Source organism: Ranitomeya imitator, chromosome 4, assembly GCF_032444005.1.
Source record: "Ranitomeya imitator isolate aRanImi1 chromosome 4, aRanImi1.pri, whole genome shotgun sequence".
NCBI lineage: Eukaryota > Metazoa > Chordata > Amphibia > Anura > Dendrobatidae > Ranitomeya > Ranitomeya imitator.
In genome coordinates this window covers 632,473,676-632,496,491 of record NC_091285.1, presented here as the reverse complement: position 1 = coordinate 632,496,491, position 22,816 = coordinate 632,473,676, and the positions used below count along the sequence as shown (strand labels likewise).

Sequence of the window (22,816 nt, the reverse complement as noted above, 5' to 3'; positions counted from 1 at the left end):
TTAAAATGGGGCCCCAAATGCTGACATATTGCACATCACACAGAAGCATTTCAGTTGTATTTACAAGCGCTGAGTTCAGGCCACTAAACGAGTGTGATCGACAATACTGAAGTTGTTCGAAGCTTGTTTCCCCGCCTCTTTACACCAACTGAGAAAGAATGATGGAAAAGAACAATCACTATCAGATCAATCTGTCCCCATACAGTATCATGTTATCAGCAGCACAACTACAGTTTACACCGGCAATGTGCTGCTGAGAACAAGGATTTCTGTTACGCGATAAACATTCCTATCACTTGATGAATATGCAGCATTTTGGATGTTTAGTATAATACACCCCATAGCCCTCCATATATTATAATGTGCATCACAGGCCTCCATATTGTAAAATGCACACCCCATGGTCCTCCATGTAATATAATGTGCCCCATAGTCCTTCATATAGTATAATGCACTCCCCATAGTCCTACATATGGTATAATACACTCCCTATAGTCCTCCATATATTAACCCCTTCCCGACCTTTGACGCATACGCTGCGTCATGAAAGTCGGTGCCATTCCGACCCATGACGCAGCATATGCGTCATGGAAAGATCGCGTCCCTGCAGATCGGGTGAAAGGGTTAACTCCCATTTCACCCGATCTGCAGGGACAGGGGGAGTGGTAGTTTAGCCCAGGGGGGGTGGCTTCACCCCCCCGTGGCTACGATCGCTCTGATTGGCTGTTGAAAGTGAAACTGCCAATCAGAGCGATTTGTAATATTTCACCTAAAAAACTGGTGAAATATTACAATCCAGCCATGGCCGATGCTGCAATATCATCGGCCATGGCTGGAAACACTTATGTGCACCCACCCCACCCCACCGATCGCCCCCCCCAGCCCCCTGATCTGTGGTCCGCTCCCCTCCGTCCTGTGCTCCGCTCCCCCGTCCTCCTGTCCGCTCCCCCCGTGCTCCAATCACACCCCCCGTGCTCCAATCAAACCCCCCCGCACTTTGATCCCCCCCCGCACAGCGATTTCCCCCCCCCCCGTGCTCCGATCCACCCCCCCGCACAGCGATCCCCCCCGTGCTCCAATCCACCCCCCCGTGTTCCGATCCACCCCCCATGCTCCGATCCACCCCCCCGTGCTCCGACGCCCCCCCCCGTGCCCTGATCTCCCCCCCCCTATACTTACCTAGCCTCCCGGGGTCCGTCCGTCTTCTTTCCTAGGCGCCGCCATCTTCCAAAATGGCGGGCGCATGTGCAGTGCGCCCGCCGAATCTGCCGGCCGGCAGATTCGTTCCAGAGTGAATTTTTATAACTGAGATATAACCTCACAGTGATCAAAATAAAAAAAACAGTAAATGACCCCCCCCCCCTTTGTCACCCCCATAGGTAGGGACAATAAAAAAAAAGAAAGAATTTCTTTTTTTCCACTAAGGTTGGGGTAAGAACTAGGGTTAGGGTTAGGGTTAGGGGTAGGGTTAGGGGTAGGGTTAGGGGTGGGGTTAGAGCTAGGGGTAGGGTTAGGGTTAGGGGTAGGGTTAGGGGTAGGGTTAGGGGTAGGGTTAGGGGTAGGGTTAGAGTTCGGGATGTGCACACGTATTCTGGTCCTCTGCGGATTTTTCCACAGAGGATTTGATAAATCCGCAGTGCTAAACCGCTGTGGATTTATCGCGGATTTACCGCGTTTTTTCTGCGCATTTCACTGCGGTTTTACAACTGCGATTTTCTATTGGAGCAGTTGTAAAACCGCTGCGGAATCCGCAGAAAGAAGTGACATGCTGCGGAATGTAAACCGCTGCGTTTCCGTGCAGTTTTTCTGCAGCATGTGTACAGCGATTTTTGTTTCCCATAGGTTTACATTGAACTGTAAACTCATGGGAAACTGCTGCGGATCCGCAGCGTTTTCCGCAGCGTGTGCACATACCTTTAGAATTAGGCTATGTGCACACGGTGCGGATTTGGCTGCGGATCCGCAGCAGTGTTCCATCAGGTTTACAGTACCATGTAAACATATGGAAAACCAAATCCGCTGTGCCCATGGTGCGGAAAATACCGCGCGGGAACGCTGCGTTGTATTTTCCGCAGCATGTCAATTCTTTGTGCGGATTCCGCAGCGTTTTACACCTGTTCCTCAATAGGAATCCGCAGGTGAAATCCGCACAAAAAACACTGGCAATCCGCGGTAAATCCGCAGGTAAAACGCAGTGCCTTTTACCCGTGGATTTTTCAAAAATGGTGCTGAAAAATCTCATACGAATCCGCAACGTTGGCACATAGCCTTAGGGTTAGGGTTGGAATTAGGGTTGTGGTTAGGGTTAGGGGTGTGTTGGGGTTAGGGGTGTGTTGGGGTTAGGGTTGTGGTTAGGGGTGTGTTGGGGTTAGGGTTGTGATTAGGGTTACGGCTACAGTTGGGATAAGGTTTAGGGGTGTGTTGGAGTTAGAATTGAGGGGTTTCCACTGTTTAGGCACATCAGGGGTCTCCAAACGCAACATGGCGCCACCATTGATTCCAGCCAATCTTGTATTCAAAAAGTCAAATGGTGCTCCCTCACTTCCGAGCCCCGACGTGTGCCCAAACAGTGGTTTACCCCCACATATGGGGTACCAGCATACTCAGGATAAACTGCGCAACAATTACTGGGGTCCAATTTCTCCTGTTACCCTTGAGAAAATAAAAAATTGCTTGCTAAAACATCATTTTTGAGGAAAGAAAAATGATTTTTTTATTTTCACGGCTCTGCGTTGTAAACGTCTGTGAAGCACTTGGGGGTTCAAAGTGCTCACCACATATCTAGATAAGTTCCTTGGGGGGTCTAGTTTCCAAAATGGGGTCACTTGTGGGGGGTTTCTACTGTTTAGGCACACCAGGGGCTCTGCAAACGCAACGTGACGTCCGCAGACCATTCCATCAAAGTCTGCATTTCAAAAGTCACTACTTCCCTTCTGAGCCCCGACGCAGGGCCGGCGTCAGCACCCGGCACACCGGGCAAATGCCGGGGCCCTGGGGAGAGGGGGGGGCCCACTCATGCTGTCATAGATACAGCTGGGAGAGCAGAGCAGGAGATAACATGCTCTCTCCCCCCACAAAGTCACTGCTGGCTGCGTTCTCTTAACCCCTATGTGCCAGCTCTGAAACAAGCATCTTCTCACTCAGTGAGTGCAGCCAGGCAGGCACACATAGGGGTTAACAGAAGGCAGCCAGTGTGACATTGTGGGCGGAGAGAGCACTTCTCTGCTCTCCCCCCTGGGTGGCTGCAGACAGTGCTGAAGTTTATCAGGTAGATTCGGAGGAGCTCCGTCATACCCGTGCCCCAGTGAGTGCAAAGGTATCCAGCAGTGGTTGCAGTTGTGGCTCAGTCTGCTGCTGTCTTTCTCCGCTGCCTAAAAATGTGGGTGATGTCTGGAGGAGCAGCTGGTGGGGTGCAGCCTGTAGCCGCCCAGCTCACCCAGAATACATGCATGCTGCACCAAACCTGCACCAGTGGGGTAGGAAGAAGCTTAACCCCTTCCCATCTGTATGAAGGTTATTGCTAAACCTTAAAGATAACAATCCGACCCGCATAAATGGGGTTAACTAGATGCCAGGAGGAAGGGGAGCTGCTGCCATGGATAACACTGAGCTGTGGGCTGTACGTTGGGGCCCCGTGGCCCCAGGCTGGTGACTGGAGGGACTCTGCCCAGTGCTGGCATGTGGGTGATTTCTGCTCCGGAGTCTCAGCTTCTCTCCTCCAGGTCACACTGTGCAGTCACAGCAACATTGGTTGTCTCTGTCCAGGTCCCAGCAGCTGCCACTGCTCCCAGCAGCTGCCACTGCTCCCACCACGGACATGGCATCACTTAACCCTTCCCCTGCAGCCACCGGCAACAAATCCACATTATTCCTTGATTAAATCAGGTTCCAACCCAATAGAGGAGCAGACATTTCCTGCTGCCATTAGGGTCCGGGAGGGGGTGACATTGGCTGCCCTGCTACTCTGTAGTGGTGGGTGACAAGGGTAACATGGGGTAACGATGAAGGAGAAATGCACAGGATAATAGTGAGCGCGACAGAGGGCAGTGTATGGTATGGAGCAGTCAGGGGGTGGGCTGCAGGATCCCCCCATACTGTACATGACTGCTCGGGACAGGGAGGCGTTTAATGAGCTTCTAATGACGGGGCACTAATTGGGTCATTAGGGTTTGTGGAAAGGATTCAGCATCAGGTCCCTCATTAATGCCCGAGCCGCCTGTTACTTTGTAGCACAGATCTGTTGGGGCCACAAAACCAAACAACGTTGTTTATGTAGAAAAGTCTTTGTTTCATAGAAAAACTCAAAACAGAAAAGCACCTCTCCTGTATATATACACTGCACAGAGCCTTTCCTCCTGTATATATACACTGCACAGCACCTCTCCTGTATATATACACTGCACAGCACCTTTCCTCCTGTATATATACACTGCAGAATCTACAATAGCTGTCACTCATGTAAGAAGTGAAATCTGGCATTGTACTATACATTTCTCTGCCGTATCTGTGCATCATAAATCGGGGTATGTGTTAAAGGGGGGGGGGGGCCCACTGAGACTCTTTCGCCCGGGGCCCTCGAAAACCTGGAGCCGGCCCTGCCCCGACGTGTGCCCAAACAGTGGTTTACCCCCACACATGGGGTATCAGCGTACTCAGGAGAAACTGGACAACAACTTTTGGGGTCCAATTTCTCCTGTAACCCTTGGGAAAATAAAAAATTCTGGGCTAAAAAATTATTTTTGAGGAAAGAAAACGTATTTATTATTTTCACGGCTCTGTGTTATGAACTTCTGTGAAGCACTCGGGGGTTGAAAGTGCTCACCACATATCTAGATAATTTCATTTCGGGGTCTAGTTTCCGAAATGGGGTCACTTGTGGGGGGTTTCTACTGTTTAGTCACATCACGTGCTCTGCAAACGCAACATGACGCCCGTAGAGCATTCCATCAAAGTCTGTATTTCAAAACGTCACTACTTCACTTCCGAGCCCCGGCAAGTGCCCAAATAATAGTTTACCCCCACATATGGGGTATCACCGTACTCAGGAGAAACTGGACAACAACTATTGGGGTCAAATTTCTCCTGTTACCCTTGGGAAAATTAAAAAATTCTGGGCTAAAAAATTATTTTTGAGGAAAGAAAACGTATTTATTTTCACTGCTCTGTGTTATGAACTTCTGTGAAGCACTTGGGGGTTCAAAGTGCTCACCTCACATCTAGATAAGTTCCTTTCGGGGTCTAGTTTCCAAAATGGGGTCACTTGTGGGGGGTTTCCACTGTTTAGCCACATCAGGGGCTCTGCAAACGCAACGTGACGCCCGCAGAGCATTCCATCAAAGTCTGCATTTCAAAACGTCACTACTTCACTTCCGAGCCCCAGCATGTGCCTAAACAGTGGTTTACCCCCACATATGGGGTATCACCGTACTCAGGAGAAACTGGACAACAAATATTGGGGTCAAATTTCTCCTGTTACCCTTGGGAAAATAAAAAATTGCGGGCAAAAAAATCATTTTTGAGAAAAGAATTTTTTTTTTTATTTTCATGGCTCTGCGTTATAAACTTCTGTGAAGCACTTGAGGGTTCAAAGTGCTCACCACACATCTAGATTAGTTCCTTTGGGGGTCTAGTTTCCAAAATGGGGTCATTTGTGGGGGATCTCCAATGTTTAGGCACACAGGGGCTCTCCAAACTCGACATGGTGTCCGCTAATGATTGGAGCTAATTTTCCATTTAAAAAGCCAAATGGCGTGCCTTCCCTTCTGAGCCCTGCCGTGCGCCCAAACAGTGGTTTACCCCCACATATGGGGTATCTGCGTACTCAGGACAAACTGGACAACAACATTTGGGGTCCAATTTCTCCTATTACCCTTGGCAAAATAGGAAATTCCAGGCTAAAAAATCATTTTTAAGAAAAGAAAAATTATTTTTTATTTTCATGGCTCTGCATTATAAACTTCTGTGAAGCACCTGGGGGTTTAAAGTGCTCAGTATGCATTTAGATAAGTTCCTTGGGGGGTCTAGTTTCCAAAATGGGGTCACTTGTGGGGGAGCTCCATTGCATAGGCACACAGGGGCGCTCCAAATGCGACATGGTGTCCGCTAACAATTGGAGCTAATTTTCCATTCAAAAAGTCAAAAGGCGCGCCTTCCCTTCCGAGCCCTGCCGTGTGCCCAAACAGTGGTTTACCCCCACATATGAGGTATCGGCGTACTCGGGAGAAATTGCTCAACACATTTTAGGATCCATTTTATCCTATTGCCCATGTGAAAATAAAAAAATTGAGGCAAAAGAAATTTTTTGTGAAAAAAAAGTACTTTTTCATTTTTACGGATCAATTTGTGAAGCACCTGAGGGTTTAAAGTGCTCACTAGGCATCTAGATAAGTTCATTGGGGGGTCCAGTTTCCAAAATGGGGTCACTTGTGGGGGAGCTCCAATGTTTAAGCACACAGGGTCTCTCCAAACGCGACATGGTGTCCGCTAACGATGGAGATAATTTTTCATTCAAAAAGTCAAATGGCGCTCCTTCCCTTCCGAGCCTTACCATGTGCCCAAACAGTGGTTTACCCCCACATGTGAAGTATCGGTGTACTCAGGAGAAATTGCCAAACAAATTTTAGGATACATTTTATCCTGTTGTCCATGTAAAAATGAAAAAATTGAGGCTAAAAGAATTTTTTTGTGAAAAAAAAGTACTTTTTCATTTTTACAGATCAATTTGTGAAGCACCTGAGGGTTTAAAGGGCTCACTATGCATCTAGATAAGTTCCTTGGGGCGTCTAGTTTCCAAAATGGGGTCACTTGTGGGGGAGCTCCAATTTTTAGGCACACGGGGGCTCTCCAAACGTGACATGGTGTCCCCTAAAGAGTGCAGCCAATTTTTCATTCAAAAAGTCAAATGGCGCTCCTTCCCTTCCAAGCCCTGCCGTGCGCCTAAACAGTGGTTTACCCCCACATATGAGGTATCAGCGTACTCAGGACAAATTGGACAACAACTTTCGTGGTTCAGTTTCTCTTTTTACCATTGGGAAAATAAAAAAATTGTTGCTGAAAGATCATTTTTGTGACTAAAAAGTTAAATGTTAATTTTTTCCTTCCATGTTGCTTCTGCTGCTGTGAAGCACCTGAAGGGTTAATAAACTTCTGGAATGTGGTTTTGTGCACCTTGAGGGGTGCAGTTTTTAGAATGGTGTCATTTTTGGGTATTTTCAGCCATATAGACCCCTCAAACTGACTTCAAATGTGAGGTGGTCCCTAAAAAAAATGGTTTTGTAAATTTCGTTGTAAAAATGAGAAATCGCTGGTCAAATTTTAACCCTTATAACTTCCTAGCAAAAAAAAATTTTGTTTCCAAAATTGTGCTGATGTAAAGTAGACGTGTGGGAAATGTTATTTATTAACTATTTTGTGTCACATAACTCTCTGGTTTAACAGAATAAAAATTCAAAATGTGAAAATTGCGAAATTTTCAAACTTTTCGCCAAATTTCCGTTTTTATCACAAATAAACACAGAATTTATTGACCTAAATTTACCACTAACATGAAGCCCAATATGTCACGAAAAAACAATCTCAGAACCGCTAGGATCCGTTGAAGCGTTCCTGAGTTATTACCTCATGAAGGGACACTGGTCAGAATTGCAAAAAACGGCAAGGTCTTTAAGGTCAAAATAGGCTGGGTCATGAAGGGGTTAAAATACACTCCTCAGTCCTCCATATAGTATTATACACTAACACTACCCATAGTCCTCCATATAGTATAATACACTCCTCATAGTCCTCCATATATTAAAATACACTCCTCAGTCCTCCATATAGTGTAATACACTCCTCATAGTCCTCATATATTAAAATACACTGCTCAGTCCTCCATATAGAATAATAATCACCTCATAGTGCTCCTTATAGTATTATACACTCCCCATAGTCCTCCATATAGTATAATACACTCCTCAGTCCTCCATATAGTATAATACAGTCCTCCATATAGTATAATACACTCCTCATAGTCCTCCTTATATTAAAATACACTGCTCAGTCACCCATATAGTATAATGCTTTCCTCATAGTGCTCCATATAGTATAATGCACTGCAATAGTCATCCATGTAGTACAATTCAATTCCCATAGTATAATGCACCCCATAGTTCTTCATATTGTATAATGTATTCCCCATAGTATAGTACAGTATAATGCAGCCCACATATAGTATAATGCTGCCACCCCACAGAGTATAATGCAGCCACCCCACAGAATATAATGTAGTCCCCTGAGTATAATGCAGCCCTGCCATACAAAATAACGTGACCCCCATAGAATATAATGCAGCCCCCCCATATAGTATAATGCAGCCCCTCCATAGAATATATGGTAGCCCCCTCATAGAGTATAATGCAGATCCCCATAGAATATAATGCAGCCCCCCATATAATATAATGTAGCCCCTCCATGGAATACAATGTAGCCCTCTTCATATAGTATAATGCAGCCCCCATAGAATATAATGTAGCCCCATCAAAGAGTATGATGCAATCCTCCCTCATAAAATCTAATACAACCCTCCCCCATAGAATATAATGTAGCCCCCCTGAGAATGGCCTGACAGTCCAGTACTCAATCATTCATATATTTAAAAAAAACACCACACAATCCTCACCTCTCCTCGTGCCCCGCGCTGCTCCCAGCTTGGCTCCGGTCTAAGCGTCTGCAGTCTGTCGGGTATGGGATGAAGTGACGTCAACGTGCACCAGCAGTGAAAGAGGCAGAGGGGAATGATGGGAGAGGGAGCATCAGCCGATGCTCTCTCCTCCATCATTGCTTTGAACTATAGTTGAATGCGATGGCGCTGGCGTGGGGCAGTCGGCGCTGGTGGCAGGCAACTGACTGTGGGCCCCTGGGGAGCGGGGGCCCTAGGCAGCTGCCTGGTGTGCCTGCCGCTAACGCCAGCCCTGTATATATGGTGGTATTATTTGGGCACTATATAAAGCTATTGTTTTGACATGATATAGTTTTGTTTTTTGGGACTTGTGGTCACATAAATTTGGCATTGTACAGTGGTATCATTTGGGTACTCTTTCGCGGTATTATTTTGCTCTATATAGCCTTATTGATCTGGCCACACATGACTCTTCACCTACCACTACTGAATCAGTCACCATTAGCCTTTTTGGCCAAGTCACCTATAGCTTACAAACCTGGTGCCACATCTGCTGCCCATACAGGCATCTTCACAAGTTTTAGCTAAATTCCCAGTGATTGGACAGTGATATTTAACAAATTCTCTAGTTTATGGGCACTACATGGCACACTATATAGAGGGGCACAATGCCAGTCTGGTTACATCTCTGCTAATTTTGAAGTAACGATTTAGGTGTGTCGTAATAAAATAAATTATGAATTAAAATATTTTCTACTTCATTTTTATTTTGATCATATTGCACAGATTTTTAAAAACCTTGACTTAAGGGAAAGATATCATCACAAAATGATCTACTGTTTAAATAATATTTTTTGCTTTTTGTAATTTTTTTTTTGCACATTTCACGATCTGTATTTAAAAAATGAAAAAAAAAACAAACCTTGCAATTTTCATATTGGCCACGGGGGCTTTTTTTAGACTTTTGTTGTTTCAGGAAATAACACATGTACATTAGCTGCAATGATCAGACCCTATCTTTTGTAGTGAGGTGTGTAATGAGCGTGTGCAAAGGTCATTGTGACAGCAAGGGGAGAAGGTCAGCCTAGACATCATTGTGACTGGGGCATCCTGTGTAATCAGCTCTGTATACATATGTTACTAGTCATTATAATCCTGCCTCTTCTGATAAGGAACCCGCTGAAAAAACGCTTAGCGGAAGGACAAGAAGTATGTGTCTAAAATAGCCCTAGTGGCCAGTGTGAGAATTGCAAGATTACCATTTTATTTTTATTAATAAAGATCGTAATATGGATAAAATAAACATTGTCCATTTTGTAAACTGATTAAAATAATAGGTCATATTTTAATTATTTAAAAAAAAAAGTTTAATAAGGGGAAAAAAAAGACGATAGCGTGAATACTTTTCAATGCACTACATGTATTTGGAAATTCCCAGCTAAATAGGATGCACAGTTTTAATTTGCAGGCGGTAGAGTATTGGTCTCGACGCCCATGAGGGTGACTGCCGTGCTCAGCACTCTCACTCTGCACTTCCTGATGTGATGACTGCTGCCAGGAAGCTGCGGGTCTTTGTCACTACATCAGTAAAACCCGGGTTCCACAATTGGCAGTGGCGTCCAGTCCAGCTGGGCCTGGGAAAATGGCATCAGGCAGAGGAGGGGGTAAGAAACTGCGGACTGCCCCCCATTCTTTATTCTGCTGTCTCTTTCACTTGCTTATGGCTCCTGTGGTCTTATCTATGATTTCATGTATAACTTCGTGCTTCTTGCTGCAACCCGTTTCCCTCGGCTGTTCACAATTTCGTACCCGTGCATTGAGTATCATTAAATACATATACTTTATATATATATATATATATATATATATATATATATATATATATATAGTCTTTACTATGCTGAAAACTAGTGCATAGGTGAATATGTACAGTATAATGGGGGCTTAGGCCACTTCACATGGCCATTGTGCGGGTGCATTTTGGTACCGTATTATGGCCACAGTACCCAAAAACCCGTGAGTACCACGGACCGGTCATAGTACAATGTACTATATATGTCCTATAGATACATGGGTCTGTACTAGCAGTATACAGACAGACAGATGTATATCGCGTTACTATATGCACTTCCTATCTGACTTTTGGCCTGACCTATGACGTATGTACAGGGGTATTATGCACATCGCTGCGATTACACCTCGTATCTATTTTATCAGGCTTAGTTTCTCTGTCATATCCACGGTACGTGTCGGTGTCAGACTTTACAGGGTTACATCTCCTCTTAGCGATGTTTTAACCACATCCTGCTTTCGGCGTAATCTAACAGGTCAGTGACTTTATTTCTGTCTGTACCGGCGAGGGGACAGGATTAGAAATGTGTCTAAGCACCGGAGAGATTGACACCAAAGATATCCAGAGAGGATATAGGATTTAAAGAGGATTTATCACCAGATCAAAAGCGGGCAGTTTTTGCTCATTTTTTATTCCCACTGTTCCCTTGAGTATTCTGGTTTTTGTTTTTTATAAATCTACCATACGGTTCCTAAGATATGAGGCCCTTTTGTTTCATTCTAATTGTTTTGGTCTTTACATAAGGGGCGTGGCCGACAGGATTAGCCTCCCTTGGTAAGGTTCATGAAAATGAACAATAAATAAAAAGGCCCAATATCTCCAGAACCATACGTCGGATTTAAAAAAAATAAAAAATGGAATACTTAGGGGAGCATCGGGAATAAAATTTGAGCAAAACACTGTCCACTTTTGAACTTGTGATAGGTCCCCTTTAAGGATTTTATGTAAAAAAATTGTTGCTGTCATTGCACTATGCAGAGATTTATAGCTAATTAGATACAAAAAGAAAAACACGGCACTGCTCCCACATTAAAACATTGGAACCTCAGAGAACCACTGCTGTGTGCCACTGCTGGGTCTGGAATGCCGAGAGGATGCCGGGTGCACTAAAGTCAGAACATCGCATATCCAGCAAGGAAAAAGATAAAAGAAAGTGCACTCACCAGTCCTTCAAAATTATATGCCTTTAATCAGAACATGTGCAGGAAACTTACAGGAGAACATGGAATAACGGACGGCGGCCGTTTCGTGCGGCTGCACTTCTACGGGTCCGAATGACCCGTACTTCGGACCCGTAGAAGTGCAGCCGCACGAAACGGCCGTCGTCCATTATTCCACGTTCTCCTGTAAGTTTCCTGCACATGTTCTGATTAAAGGCATATAATTTTGAAGGACCGGTGAGTGCACTTTCTTTTATCTTTTTCATTGCTGGATTTATAGCTAATTGATGTGTCTCCTGTTGGCAAAGTGGCAAATACAATGGTTTCGGGGTCAAGGAGAATTTTATATGTCATGCTCTATACACTTAAAGACACAAAAGAGCATAGTAAAACTAAAAACACCTTAGTAGGAGAAGAGGATAATCATCGCGCTGCAGCCAGAAGAATTCCAGGAATAGTAAAGGTTCAACGTGGTTTATTCAATGCGTTTCAGGGTTCAGACGACCCCTTCGTCAGGACATACCACTTACAATAACGATATTCCCCTGAATACTTGGCATCATGGCAAGGAAAACATTGGCCTGGGAAGTCTTCCTGTAGTCCAGGTGGTCTCATTTTTTTTCCTGCAAAAGAGTTTGGCAATTGTGCATTTTTGGCATATTCCTTCAGGTCCTCAATTAACAGGAGTCAAACATCCCCCATTTACCGTAACTTTAGAGCAGATTACAGCTGTGAAGAACATTAGAGTTAAAGAGAATCCATACTGTCAATGAAAATAGTATCCTTTATATTGCATATATACCATGGCCGACCACTACTCCATGTTGCTCCTCATCACCATGGACATCCTGGTGGGTAGGAATGATAGACTGGGTCCAGTCTTCTAGTCACTGGTGGGTCCAAGCGGTCAGAAGGCCATTGATTGAACATTTATCTTCTATACAGTGGTTATGTAATGACTCGTTAGAAGAGATTCACCTTGGAAAGGTTGTTCCATAGAAACATTAATCAATGGAACTAGTAAGACAGCCCATATCACGGACACTACCAGGCCTACTTAAAAATGTAGCACCAACCTAGACTATGTCTTGATAAATAACAATAGTATGCAATAAAAAAAAATACAAACACCAATAACAGACTTTAGACTAGAATAAAAAATTATACGTTATATTTAGGTCTCAATCTATCACAGATAAGATGAAAATTACTCAGGATTAAACAAAAGTCCATGCCACAGTCAGAGCAACGTCTTCTCCTGGTGAAGCTTATTAACACAGCGAAACGCGCGTCGAGTTCAGTCATTATCATATCGGTCTATGATGTCGTGGGGTAAGCAATTATCAGGACCCGTTGAAGTGCTCCGGTGAGTGCGCTCCACTTTTTTTTGCTCTCATGAACTGTTAGATATGAGTCTATTTCACTTAGCGTGAGTCCGATGCTTGTCACTTCTTCTGGGATGAATGCTGGATGCCGGCTGAGGCCGGTGCTGAGGTCTTCCAGCTTCCCCACCTAACAAATTAGTCTCCTCTTTCCTGGCGGCAGCGGGCAGTCATCGGTCTGACCTGCTGAGCCCCTAGTCCGTTACGCTGCTCTGCAGCCAATAGTCCTTCACAGCAATCTCCTGCTCAATGTGCACTCCGCTGCCCTCCCGACGACATTCCCTGGTCCTTTCTGCACCTGACCCTTACCACTGCCGTGTGGCCTATCGATACTCACGGCGCGGCGCAGGTCCTCACTCTCCTTCCTCTCCCGGAGAAAGCTATATTTTGGATTTCTAGTAGGCCAGTCTAACCGAATATGTCCCTTTCGCTTCATTCCTTTACTTTGTTCTTCATCCCAATAATTATATGTGGGAAGAACGGACCATTTGTGGTACCTTGTCGAGCACCTCCCGAGTCTGTCTGCTACCTTTATCTTGATAATAGTATTATTTTTTTTGTCTCCTATAGATGTTAACGCACAGATCGGTCCTCCAGAGGGTCGGAAAAGATTTAGTGAAATATTTAAAGATCTGGATGCCCTGGAGATCAGCCTTGGGAATGAGTGAGTACAAACAGTACATTTCTGCCAAAAATTTAAATTTTGGGTTATTTCGAAGGAATGGGAAATGAAATGACTAGTTTTGCTGATGCAAATGAAGAAGAATTTTTGTAGATTTTGAAGCTGTTTATTAAGTGGATTGTGAAGTGGTTCTGCGTCAAAATCCAAGCTAAAAATCTCTTTATAAGCATACCCCTATTTCTCAATTTCTGAATTTATTTTCATTTTTTCTTTATAATTCTGTTTATTAAATTTTAAGATTAACAAGACAAATAAACAGCAATTACACGAACCCAAGAACCCATACCCTCCCCACCTCCCCTTCTCTGCGCTGAATTATTTCCTTATCTGATTTTTTTTACTAAATGTTGAGCTTTGATTTGATCATAAATTGTTCAGAAGATGAGAGCTAGGCATTACAGACTGTACTTACTGTCAGATTCACTGGTAACTCTTCAGGAGATTGCTATGTACAGTGATATATAGAGGGTGTAGAAGCCAAACAGTCCAAATTTTGATGAATCCCTAAAGTAATAGAAATTCTTTTTATCCCCAAAATACATGCATTTAGGACGTAAAAGGTGTTCATACGCGGTAACACTGTCATTCCCATCTCTGCCTTTCATGGTAAAAATGGGAATAAGTGCTTCTAAGTCCCAACCACCAGAAATGTGATTACAAGAATAGCCGAGCTCAGCTGCGCTACCCTGTTTGTGTAAGGCCTCATTCAGATGTCCAATATTCTCTTTTTTCACAGATACCTGTGATAGTCTATGAGGCCATTCACTTGTCTGTGATTTTTTGCGAACCATTCGGTCCGCAGATGTTCATGGAGACAAGTCTGACTTCGATCCAAGCAACAGATCAAAGTCGGCAATGCAAGTCTATGAGTCCGATTTTCCCAGACTGTCACTAGAGAAGGTGGAGAAACTTTTTTTTCTTCTTCACGTACGAGAAAAACTGATCAAAATAATCAGTCCGTTTTTTCATGTACATGAGAGGCCTAATTAGCATAACATCATGTTCCTTTAGGCAAGGATGGCCATGGAAAACAGATGATCCAAGAGCAGTTTATAGGCAGATGCCGTCTAATAGCTCATCATAGATTGCCCCCACAAACTTTCTATGCAGTATAGTAAAAATATGGTGCTCATATCTACTTTTATGGTGGCAGTGGTACCATTGCTTACAGGGCACTTCTGTAGCATTTATGTTGTCTATATACTAAGTCCACCCATCTCTGGAAAAATGCTCTCCATGCTGCAAAATCAGACCCAACCTATGGACAGTTTTGACACTGTTTTTTTAAGAGATCAGACATGTTTTTTCTAAACCTGGACATTTTCTTTAACAGCCTGTACCAATGAAAATTAAAAGACTTTGGGTTGTCCATCCCTCCCATGGACTAAATAGATATCGGGGTGTTTGAGTTTTCCTAACACATATCTTTTTCCAACATTGATTATCGTGTGATCATGTTTATCCTATTTAGGACCGTGGACATGTTCTTGAACGATTCCGGGCTTACAAACTCCGAGATGCAACAGGATGAAGAAGAACCACTGGTGAGACACGGAAATACTTGTCTGTTTTCTTGTGGTACAGGAGGGCGAGGGAAGATATTTCCTTTCATGTGGTGCCATCATTGAAGGGCCCAGACACGGAGGCCACAACTATTTGTGTTACTTTACTTGATGCACTAACAGGCTGGCACTGTTAATGCACCTAATCACTCTATCCACTGGTAATGGTCTTTTGTAATGCTGTATTTATGTGATGTAGGTTGGCACTGTCATTCGTAGCACTATGACTATATGTCTTATTGTGTGATATTATCATTAGGTGTCTGAGGGAGGAGTTGGCACATTCTTTAGTATGTTGGTCACATTGGATTAGCTGATAAGTGATAGTAAATTGTGTTATGGGTAGGGGCTGATATATCATTGGTACAACCTGTGCAGCTGAGGTAAGGGGGCCCATTTCCACCTCCAAAGCAGGTGGAATTGTGCATTATGATGAGCTATTGGACTGCAAAGATTCCATATGTTGTTCTTTCACTGGGGTCCTTTTTGTCAGTGTTCACCGGTAGGTCACGTGGATACTGCATAAAATTAAAGAGAGGGTTTGGTCAGTGCTGATGTGCATAGTCTATACAAGTCACCAACGCTCTGCTGATTCAATAACTGCAGAGTCCAAACCTCCTCTGGTATTAACATCAGCACAAAAACTGTGCCTCCATTGGTAGCTTCATAGCATGACTGTACACGAGCATCAGCATGCAACCCTTTGTCAAAAAACACAATGCCAATGTAATGCCAATGCTAGTCGCTACTCATGGACAAGCCGTGAGGCTTATTAGTCAAGAGGTCCAAGGTCAAAAGCCAGTAGGGTACATCATAGACACAGATGGTTGAGACAAAGGCGTAGTCAGGTAACAGTCCAAGGTCAGAATTTTAAAAACATAGCGAATCAAGACAAAAGGGGCTTGACACACGGATGGTCAAGGCAAATCCAAGGTTGAGCAGGAAATATCAGAATACAAGACTAGGAGCATGGAGCAAACACACACCTCTTGAGGAAAGCTACAATTGACAGCAGTCTAAAGGTACCGTTACACTAAACGATTTACCAATGATCACGACCAGCGATACGACCTGGCCGTGATCGTTGGTAAGTCGTTGTGTGGTCGCTGGGGAGCTGTCACACAGACAGCTCTCTCCATCGACCAACGATCAGGGGAACGACTTCGGCATCGTTGAAACTGTCTTCAACGATGCTGAAGTCCCCCTGCAGCACCCGGGTAACCAGGGTAAACATCGGGTTACTAAGTGCAGGGCCGAGCTTAGTAACCCGATATTTACCCTGGTTACCATTGTAAAAGTTAAAAAAAAAGCAGTGCATACTCACATTCTGATGTCTGTCACGTCCCCTGGCGTCCACAGGGTTAAAACTGCTTTCGGCAGGAGCGCTGCTAATGCAAGCGCACGACCGACAGCTTCCCTGCACTGATTGTGTCAGTGTCGGCCGTAAAGCAGAGCACAGCGGTGACGTTACCGCTGTTACTGCCGGCACTGACAGTCAGTGCAGGGAAGCTTCTCGGCAGCAGCGCGTGCATTAGCAGCGCTCCTCCCGAAAGCAGTTTTAACCCTGTGGACGCCGGGGGACGTGACAGACATCAGAATGTGAGTATGTACTGTTTTTTTTTTTACCTTTACAATGGTAACCAGGGTAAATATCGGGTTACTAAGCGCGGCCCTGCGCTTAGTAACCCGATATTTACCCTGGTTACAAGTGAACACATCGCTGGATCGGCGTCACACACGCCGATCCAGTGATGATAGCGGGTGATCAGCATCCAAAAAAAGGTCCTGATCATTCCCCAGCGACCAATGATCTCCCAGCAGTGGCCTGATCGTTGGTCGCTGTCACACATAACGAGATCGTTAGCGAGATCATTGCTACGTCACAAAAAGCGTGACGTTGCAACGATATCCTTAACGATATCGTTATGTGTGAAGGTACCTTAAGGCAGAGAGCTGGCTAAATAGACAGGTAACTACTCTGAACAGGTGACACATGAATGAAGCCCCGACACACCCTGCTCCTGATTGGACAGCTAAATGGTCACTTCAGACCTTTACAGCTCATCATGCCCCAGCATCCGATTGGACAGCTGAGCTATCAATCACCATACTGACAGTGCAGCATGCAGCAGAACTGTCATCCACTGCATCCAAACACACTGAAAGGAGGAATTGTGACAGCCAAGCAGCGGATGGAGTGGTTTAAAGCAGCCACCATTGCATTTTAGAGCAGTGGTCTTTTGACATGTTTCAGTCCCAGAGTATAATTAAACAAATAAGACCATGACCTGAAGGAAGCTATGGGTCTATGCGAAATTCACTCACAAAGGCACCATATAGTGACAGGGAGAGCCTATATACAGTATAGTGATATGTGATCTTATATCTCTATAATGTTGACTTCATTACTGTTTTGCACACAATTTCTCACCTTTTTTGCGGTCCCGCCATGGGGTCTCACTCTATGCCCTTACCACATAATTCTGCATCTTGGAGGTATTCTTTCAAGGGATCAAAATCCATGGTCAGAATTGTAACTTTTCATGTAGAGAGTGAAGAGTCATCATTTACCAGCAGCTGTATCCTGGACTGCAGGAACTGTGAGGGAGCAAGACAGGTTGTGTATGTTTACCACAAACTTTGCTATAACTATGTACTTGTGCAAAGTTTACACACATATGTCCATACATGAGCATCAATAATTGTATCTATCCATGAAATTTTGGGATGCAGTGATCTGCACAGTAAAGAGAAAGCCCCACAGCAATAATCAAAATGGGTTCCTCATAATGTTGCCTGGTTTTCCCTTGTATGCCTGTTATATGCCCCCAAATTCTCCTTCTCTTGCTTCCAATGCAGTTTCTCTGGAGAAGATATTTGTGGTTTATTACCACTTGATATCAAAGTATATTAGATCAGCTAGGGCTGAGTCCCAGTCTACTAATACCCCTTGGGTTCCTCATAATGTTGCCTAGTTCTCCCTTGTATGTCTGATATTTGCCCCAAAAATCTCCTTCTGTTTCTTCCAATGCAGATTCTCTGGAAAAGAAAGTAATTTGTGGTTTATTACAACTTGATAGCAAAGTATATTATATCAGCTAGGGCTGAGTCCCTGTCTACTAATACCCCTTATCTGCTGCATGGATGACCTCTTTATTATGTACCCCTTTGTATAAACAAGAATGTCATGATCATACAGTCCTCATTTATATACATACTAGCTGAAGAGCCCGGCGTTGCCTAGGCATAGTAAATATCTGTGATTAGTTATAGCACCACACTTCTCTTATTTTCCCATCACGCCTCTCATTTTCCCAATCACATCTTTCATTTTACCCCTCACATCTCTCATTTTCTCCCTCACACCTCTCATTTTCTCCCTCACTCCTTATTTTCCCCCTCACTCATTTTCCCCCTCACTCCTCTCATTCCCCCCTAACACTTGTCATTTCGACCTCACATCTGTCAATTTCTGATCACTCCACTATTTTCCCTCACTCCTCTCATTTTGCACTCACACCTTTTCATTTTCACCTCACACCTCTCATTTTCACCTCAGTATATACATGTTTATCATCTCCCTTATATATAGTATACACCTGTATGTCATCTCCTGTATATAGTATATACCTGTATGTCATCTCCCCTGTATATAGTATATACCTGCTGTGTGTCATCTCCCCTGTATATAGCATATGCCTGTATGTCATCTCCTCTTATATATAGTATATACCTGTATGTCATCTCCTCCTATATATAGTATATACCTGTGTGTCATCTCCCCTGTATATAGTATATATCTGTATCATCTCCTCCTGTATATAGTATATACCTGTATGTCATCTTCTATATATAGCATATACCTGTATGTCATCTCCTCCTGTATATATATATATACCTGTAGGTCATCTGCTCCTGTATATAGTATATACCTGTATGTCATCTCCTCCTGTATATATATGTACCTGTATGTCATCTCCTCCTCTATATAGTATATACCTGTGTGTCATCTCTCTTGTATATAGTATATATCTGTGTGTCATCTCCCCTGTATATAGTATATACCTGTGTGTCATCTCCTCCTGTATTATACCTCGTTCACATGTTATTTGCTCAGTATTTTTACCTCAGTATTTGTAAGCTAAATCGGCAGCCTGATAAATCCCCAGCCAACAGGAAGCCCTCCCCCTGGCAGTATATATTAGCTCACACATACACATAATAGACAGGTCATGTGACTGACAGCTGCCGTATTTCCTATATGGTACATTTGTTGCTCTTGTAGTTTGTCTGCTTATTAATCAGATTTTTATTTTTGAAGATAATACCAGACTTGTGTGTGTTTTAGGGCGAGTTTTGTTTGTCAAGTTGTGTGTGTTGAGTTGCGTGTGGCGACATGCATGTAGCGACTTTTGTGGGATGAGTTTTGTGTGGCAACATGCGTGTAGCAACTTTTTGTGTGTCGAGTTGCATGTGACAGGTTAGTGTAGCAAGTTGTGTGCAGCAAGTTTTGCGCATGGCGAGTTTTGCGCGTGACGAGTTTTATGTGTGGTGCCTTTTGAGTATGTGCAAGTATGTGTACAAGTATGTGTGTGAGGCAACTTTTGCATGTGCTGCAACTTTTGTGCATGTGGCAATTTTTCCGCGTGTGCAAGTTTTGCGTGTGGTGAGTTTTCCATGAGGTGAGTTTTGCACTTGTGGCGAGTTTTGCGTGAGCCCAGTTTTTGCATGTGGCGAGTTTTGCGCGTGGCGAGTTTTGAGCGGCGACTTTTGTGTTTTGACTTTTATGTGGCGAGGTTGGTGTATTTGTGGTGAAATGTGTGCTGAGGGTGGTGTATGTGTTTCAAGCACGTGGTAGTGTGTGGCGCATTTTGTGTGTGTGTTCATATCCCCATGTGTGGTGAGTATCCCATGTCGGGGCCCCACCTTAGCAACTGTACGGTATATACTCTTTGGCGCCATCGCTCTCATTCTTTAAGTCCCCCTTGTTCACATCTGACAGCTGTCAATTTGCCTCCAACACTTTTCCTTTCACTTTTCCCCATTATGTAGATAGGGGCAAAATTGTTTGGTGAATTGGAAAGCGCGGGGTTAAATTTCCACCTCACAACATAGCCTATGATGCTCTCAGGGTCCAGACGTGTGACCGTGCAAAATTTTGTGGCTGTAGCTGCGACGGTGCAAATGCCAATCCCGGACATACATACATACATACACAAACACACATACACACACACACATTCAGCTTTATATATTAGATATGCATTGCAAACATTTCAAAGTTAAATTGGATGCTATTTGAGTGTTATTTTGTTGAGTTATAATAAACTGAAGATTACAATAGGATAACTAGGTGCGGTTATGATTAATATATACATCACATACAGCTGACTTACTCAACTTCCTCTTCCCATTGGCCTCACTATGATCTGATCTTATAATTTCCTGGTCAGAACAGACCTGATTATTATTGACCGGATCATACTGGATCAATGTAATCTTTGTAGAAAGGAATTGACAGGAGCTTGTGAGTGTGAGCCTAAATGCACCACTGACCCCATTTATTAAACAAGCTGTAGTAGATAAGTCTAGGGCTACACAGCGAAAGCAGTTCTGACAAGTCTCGCAATAAAAATGTGTGTCTGCGTTTTGCTATTGAAGGACTATTTTCCAGCTCTATTTCTGCTGTAAATAAAACAGAAAATAAAAGTTGAAAATAATTGACTGCTTGTCGTGTGTGACTTGCATTAAATCATAAGGCAAGCGTGTCACGCGCGACCTGTGACGAAAAATCCAACTCATTTGGAAACATTTGTAACTCTGTTGCAGTCGCAAAAGGATGCAGATCGCATTGGGACTGCATAAGAAATCATTATATGCCCCATCACAATGCAACAGTTTCAGTGTTGTGCTACATACAGTGAGCAAAATAAGTATTTGATACACTGCCTATTTTGCATGTTTTCCCACCTACAAAGTCTTTTATTGTAGGCACACTTTGACTGTGAGAGACAGAATCTTAAAAAAAAATCCAGACAATCACATTGTATGACTTTTACAGAATTAATTTGCATTTTATTGCATGAAATAAGTATTTGATACAATTGAAAAGCAAAACTTAATATTTAGTGGAGAAACCTTTGCAATTACAGAGGTCAGACGTTTCCTGTAGTTCTTGACCAAGTTTGCACAAATTGCAGCAGGGATTTTGGTCCACTCCTCCATACAGATCTTCTCCAGATCTTTCCGGTTTCAGGGCTGTTTCTGGGCAACATTGAGTTTCAGGTCCCTCCAAAGATTTTCTATTGAGTTCAGGTCTGGAGACTGGCTAGGCCACTTTAGGACCATGAAATGCTTCTTACGGAGTCACTCCTTAACCCCTATCTGACCTCGGAAACGCAGACAGCGGCATTTAACCACCGCATCCGGCCGGGCGGCCGGAAATGACGTCATCGCCGACCCCCGTCACATGATCGGGGGTCGGCGATGCGTCTCCATTGTAACCATAGAGGTCCTTATAATAATAATAATAATCTTTATTTTTATATAGCGCTAACATATTCCGCAGCGCTTTACAGTTTTTTGCGCACATTATCATCACTGTCCCCGATTGGGCTCACAATCTAGAATTCCTATCAGTATGTCTTTGGAATGTGGGAGGAAACCGGAGTGCCCGGAGGAAACCCACGCAAACACGGAGAGAACATACAAACTCTTTGCAGATGTTGTCCTGGGTGGGATTAGAACCCAGGACCCCAGCGCTGCAAGGCTGTAGTGCTAACCACTGCGCCACCGTGCTGCCCCTGTCCTTGAGACCTCTATGGTTACTGATCACCGGTGGCTGTGAGCACCACCCTGTGGTCGGCGCTCACAGCACACCTCCATTTCTGCTACATAGCAGCGATCAGGTTGTGCCTGCTTCTAGCCTCCCATGGAGGCTATTGAAGCATGGCAAAAGTAAAAAAAAAAGTTGAAAAAAATGTTAAAAAAATAAAAAAAATATAAAAGTTTAAATCACCCCCCTTTCGCCCCAATCAAAATAAATCAATAAAAAAAAATAAAATCTACGCATATTTGGTATCGCCGTGCTCAGAATCGCCCGATCTATCAACTAAAAAAAAGCATTAACCTGATCGCTAAACAGCGTAGCGGGAAAAAAATTAAAAACGCCAGAATTACGTTTTTTTGGTCGCCGCGACATTGCATTAAAATGCAATAACGGGCGATCAAAAGAATGTATCTGCACCGAAATGCTATCATTAAAAACGTCATCTCGGCATGCAAAAAAAAGCCCTCAACCGACCCCAGATCACGAAAAATGGAGACGCTACGGGTATCGGAAAATGGCGCAATTTTTTTTTTTTTTTTAGCAACGTTTGGAATTTTTTTTCACCACTTAGATAAAAAATAACCTAGTCATGTTAGGTGTCTATGAACTCGTACTGACCTGGAGAATCATAATAGCAGGTCAGTTTTAGCATTTAGTGAACCTAGCAAAAAAGCCAAACAAAAAAACAAG

At 43.8% G+C, this 22,816-nt stretch overlaps 1 protein-coding gene across 2 annotated transcripts in view; it reads left to right on the top strand.

Annotated features, from left to right (window-relative positions):
• The window catches only part of GMIP (GEM interacting protein), a 108,238-nt gene that overhangs the window by 7,976 nt on the left and 77,446 nt on the right, over positions 1–22,816 (top strand). Inside the window, exons 1-3 of one of the 2 annotated variants that reach the window (XM_069766766.1) lie at positions 10,178–10,323; positions 13,624–13,717; positions 15,207–15,279. In XM_069766766.1, the coding sequence (XP_069622867.1) occupies positions 10,302–10,323; positions 13,624–13,717; positions 15,207–15,279 (189 nt within the window). In that variant the 5' untranslated portion in view covers positions 10,178–10,301. Of the gene's footprint in view, positions 1–10,177; positions 10,324–13,623; positions 13,718–15,206; positions 15,280–22,816 lie in introns of those variants that run through there. The other variant, XM_069766765.1, reaches the window with a different exon arrangement.